The 5,001-nt window shown below is 40.8% G+C and overlaps 1 protein-coding gene across 1 annotated transcript; it reads left to right on the top strand.

The window, feature by feature from the left end:
* Window positions 1-1,068: 1,068 nt before the first annotated feature.
* On the top strand, window positions 1,069-4,009 carry LOC125829297 (uncharacterized). The gene is made up of 5 exons (XM_049508540.1): window positions 1,069-1,179; window positions 1,338-1,558; window positions 1,672-1,926; window positions 2,022-2,122; window positions 3,906-4,009. Exons 1-5 carry the CDS (start codon window positions 1,069-1,071, stop codon window positions 4,007-4,009), a joined length of 792 nt encoding a protein of 263 aa, XP_049364497.1.
* Window positions 4,010-5,001: the final 992 nt, after the last annotated feature.

The raw sequence follows: 5,001 nt of genomic DNA, 5'->3' as shown, positions 1-5,001 counted from the left end.
GAGTTGAGTTGAGTTGACACGAGATAAGTTTCTTCTGTTCCTTTTCAAAGTTATGTCTTGTTTTATAATTCCCATCGCATGCTCGTACATTCAACGTAGTGACACCATTTGGCCTGTATCATTTTATGATGCAGATAGAGGTAACCAGGATCAGCATCCATCGCTTCTTTAATCTAGTTGAGAATTTCAGAGTCATTTGGTGAGCCTCCTTGCTTCCGGAGGATTCCCTTTTTGTTACTTTATTATTCTAGTTTATTAGGATATCGTGGGTCTCTTCCTGACGTCCATCTCAGTTATTAGAGGCTTTATAGATAGTTAGTTATTGTTAGTTCATTGGTCTTGATATTTTAGTTGTTTTGATTATAAGACTTGAGTTGCCTAATTGGCCACTTGAATATTTTATTTCATAACATTCTAGTTTATTTCATCAAGTTATCTTTATTGAGTAAAGTCATCCGTTGAGTAGTAAGTCAGGCCAAGGGTTCGTTTGGGGACAACAATGGTTCTCGAGTGCCAGTCCCGCTCAGGGTGTAGGCTTGGGGGGTAAAAAAACTTGGTATCAGAGTTAGGTTTAAGATTCCTAGGGAGTCTATGAAGCCGTTTCTGTAGATTCCTAGTTATCGGTGTGAAGCGCGCCACATCTATAATTAGGAGGCTGCAACATTTAGGAACTATCTCTTTTCTTTCATACTCATTTTGTACGATAAGGCTATCTCTATAAAAGTCTCTTTCTAACTCGTGCTTACGCATGTCTTTCAGATCATACCTCCACGAAGATCTGTCTAAAGTCGTCCTGCTAGGAGGAATGTTGAGGAACAAAGGGTACCTAATGCACCTGAAGTGCAACCCTAAGGAGAGGTCACCAATGTTGAGTTTCGTGAGGCCATCCGGATGTTGAGCCAAGTTGTGACCAACCAAGCTGGGCAACAAAGAGAGAATCGTTAGGAAGTGGATGATACTTCTAGGATCCGTGAGTTCTTAAGGATGAATCCTCCAAGCTTCACTCGTTCAAGTGTCACTGAGGATCCGGAAAACCTTATTGAGGAGCTTCAAAAGGTTTTCAAGATTATGCATGTCACTGATGCTGAGATAGTTGAACTAGTTGCATACCAACTGAAGGGTGTCACTAGAATCTGGTTTTATCAATGGAAAAAGAATAGGGCTGAAGGTGCACCGATTGTGAGCTAGGCTGTGTTCGAAAGTGATTTCATGGGGTGTTTCTTCCCCGTGAACTAATGGAAGTAAAGGTACGAGAATTCCTTACTCTTAAGCAGGAAACTACGAGTGTGCATGAGTATAGCCTTAAGTTCACCTAACTTTCCCATTATGCTCTGAAGATGGTTGCTGACATAAGGAGCAGCATGAGTTTGTTTGTTTCTGGGTTATCTCGTTTGTCAAGTAAAGAGGGCAAGGCAGCTATGCTAATAGGGGACATGGACATAGCAAGGTTGACGAACCATGTGCAACAGGTTGAGGAAGATAAGCTGAGAGATAGAGAGGAGTTTTGGAACAAGAATGCTAAGACATCTGGAATGAGTGTGGGCGGCAGAAGAGTAATGTGAACCGGTTATCTTTCCAACAAAAGCAAAAGGGACCTACTCCATCATCTGCTAGTGCACCTGCACCAAGGAACAGAGGTGAGTTAAATAATCAGAATTCACAAAATTTCAGAGTTGGACCTCAGCAATCTCAACGTAGTATTGCACAAGGAGGTAATGGGACTCCTGCATGTGCTATGTGTTGTAGGACCCACTCAGGGGTGTGTCTTGATGGTTCCACTGGTTGTTTCAAGTGTGGTAAGAACGGTTACTTTATGAAAGAGTTCCCCAAATGGGGCAATACAGCCCAATCTTCTCCAGTTGCTCCACCAGACAGAGTTGCACCTGGAGGAGCTACTTCAGGGGCAAGCGAAAGATCAAACAACTTGTATGCTATCACTAGTAGCCAAAATTAAGAGGATTCACCAGATATTGTCACTGGTATGATCAAAGTCGTTAATGTTGATGTTTATTCTTCGCTAGATCTAGGAGTGAGTCTATCTTTGTGACTCTGTATGTTGTGATGAATTTTGATGTTCTTCCTGAGAAACTTCTTGATCCCTTCAGTGTCTCTACACATGTTGGTGAGTCTATTATAGTTGAGAAAGAGTCTATCATTATATTTTCGTCAATCACCGAAACACCATAGCTGAGTTAGTTAAGTTAGATATGATATATATTGATGTCATTCTAGGAATGCACTGGCTTAATCCCCGATACGCCTCAGTTGATTGTAGAACTCTGATGAGTCACAGATTTGGACTCATTTAGGGCTTTATTTACAATGATTTAGTGTCCTCGAATGCTTATTTTGTGCCAATAACTAATGAAAAAACCCTTGATTTCCAGGTATATGGATTGAGGAACAAAGCATGGACACTAATTTGCAAAAAGGAACAAAGCGAGCTGAAAGAATGAAGAAATGAAAGCCTGGTGATCGCCAAGTCCCTTTGGCAAGACGCCAAATGCCTATTTGACCACCTAAAGTTCCAGTATGCCAAGCCTTGAAGAAGAAATCCAAATTGGCTAGAGAAATGAACAGCCGGTAAGTCACCGAGTGGTTCCGTAATGCAGTGTTAGATCGCCCAAAGTTACAGAACTTGAGGAAGCTGAAGGACAAGGAAGAAAGGCGAGGACATTGACCAAAGGGAGGATCGCCGAGCCTGACTTACTGCATCTAAGTATCCTTCACAGCATATTTTTGGCGACTATAAATACATTTTTTAACATTTAATTCAGGATGTTTTTATCATTTTAGTATGTATCATATTTTTGAATAGTTTGAACTATGAGTATTGAGACATGTTTTTCCCTTAGCTTTGAGGAGTTGAAGTTTTTCACTTTTGAGAAATTGGAAGTGGGTCTTTGAGATTCTTTAACTTTGACCATTGTAAGGATGAAATTAATCTTACCCAGTTGATGAAAACTCAATTTGTTAACGATTTTTATCTTTTTATAATGTCTAGCTAAAACCCCAATTCTTGGGGTGTGATTATGTGACTATGGGCTGATTTAGTTTATGGGTATTGCTAATCGTTAATCTAAGTGTTGTTTAGAAGTGATTTCAATCAGTAATTGTGGTTTAATTTAAAGAATTGTAGTTGCAAATGCAGTTCTACATTTATGTTTTCGGCTTGTTCGGAAGAGAGGTTTTTAAACCAAGATTATTTATTGAAGGTCTGTGGGTATTGGGTTGTTATGGGTTCGGCTCGAGAGAGTGAATCCTAAACCCTTTTCCACACATTCAGCTCGAGAGACTGAATGGACTAAGGGGTAGGCTGTTCTTATTTTGCATGCTTGTCGATGTTCGAGAGAAATTGACTTGATTCGGGGTAAATTGTTCGAGAGAAAGTTTACCTCCTCTATAGTCTATCTTATTCACTAATATTCAGTTATTTCCTAACAGTTGCAATTACCCATTCTTCTAGATTAGCCTATAATCGAGTCACATCCCAAGAACCCATCTCATTATTGTCAATTTCGTATTGTTTGTTGTTGTTGTCGCTGATAATTGAAACCGAAAACCCCTTTTATTTGACATTCATGTCACCCCAGATTTGAATTATGTTTTTATTCATCAATGTCTATTCCTATGACTGACTTGATCATATTCGTACTTTCTTACTGAATCTTAAACACGTACCACTCCCAGTGGGATTCGACCCCACCTCATTTAGTTGGGTTATATACTAACTAGCGATCGTTGACACTTATAATTGGATGAAGTGTCCTTGAAACGTTAATAAAAAAGGCACCGCTATCGGGGAATGGTGTTGTTTAAGATTCTTTGGTTAAGTTGAATTTTGTTCTTGTTAGTCATAATCTACTTACTTTTATTTTTGGTTTGTGTTTTGCTGCTCTGAACAGAGGAGATGAGTGTGAACGGAAGCAATGGTAGCCAAGTGGGCCACCAAGATGAATTCGGCAACTCAACGATGTCGATGAGCCGAATACTAATGACCCTCATCTAATCGGTGGAATTGGTGTCATTCACTTGCCTCCGGCTGAAGGGAATGTTGTGTTCCATATCAGAAGTACCATGTTGTAGCTCTTGCAATTGAAAGGGTAGTTCGGTGGACTGGCTCATGACGATTCCCATGAGCATATTATAAACTTTGTTGATGTTTACGGGTCGCTCTTCTTCAAGAACATATCCCAACAATTGGTCTGGTTGAGGTTGTTCCCAATTTCTTTGATGGGAGAAGCATGTAAGTGGCTGGCTGAATTGCCACAGGATTCTATCACTTCGTGTGAAGAGCTTGTCACTGCATTTCAAGTGCGATTTTTCCCTCCTTCGAAGATGATGACTCTTTGAGATAGCATCCAAAGCTTCAAGTGCTTGGAGTGAGAGCCAATTCATGAGACTTGGCTACAATTCAAGAAGTTTGAGCTGCAATCCCCAACTCATGGTTTGCCCAACAACATTTTGCAGCAATATTATTACCGAAGCCTTGTTTCAGTGAACAAGGGTGTAGCTGACCAACTTTCTTCGGGAGGTTTGATGAAACAACCTTATGTTATTGCATCCCAGCTTTTGATGGTATGACCACAATTAATCGGGCTTGTACACCCGTGAGGATCAGATCTCCCCTCTCACATTTAAATTGACCAATGAGCAGCTTGAGAAATACCAAGAGAGGGACCAAAACATGGCAAAGATCATGCCGCAACTTGACATTTTGTCCAAAAATATCATAGGAGCAGGTAGTAGAACTGTCAATAATGTGGGTGTCGAGTGTGTTAATCCCGATGAGGCCAAGTTTGAAGCGTTGTACAACAAAGAGGTGAATTCCATAGCCTACCAAGGAGGTGGTTATCGTTAGAACTATTTGAGGCAGGGTGGTAACCAAGGTTGGAGTAGGGATGAAGGCTGGAAAGATTGTGATAGAGAGTGGAGGGATCGTAACCCTACTTGGAAGGAATGGGATGGGGAGAAGGACAAGTACATTCCTCCCCACGAGTG

Source organism: Solanum verrucosum, unplaced genomic scaffold (assembly GCF_900185275.1).
Source record: "Solanum verrucosum unplaced genomic scaffold, falcon-dt-bn FXZP01000148.1, whole genome shotgun sequence".
Taxonomy (NCBI): Eukaryota; Viridiplantae; Streptophyta; class Magnoliopsida; order Solanales; family Solanaceae; genus Solanum; species Solanum verrucosum.
The sequence above is the reverse complement of the archived record's forward strand: the minus strand, read 5'-3'. Positions and strand labels throughout refer to the sequence as shown.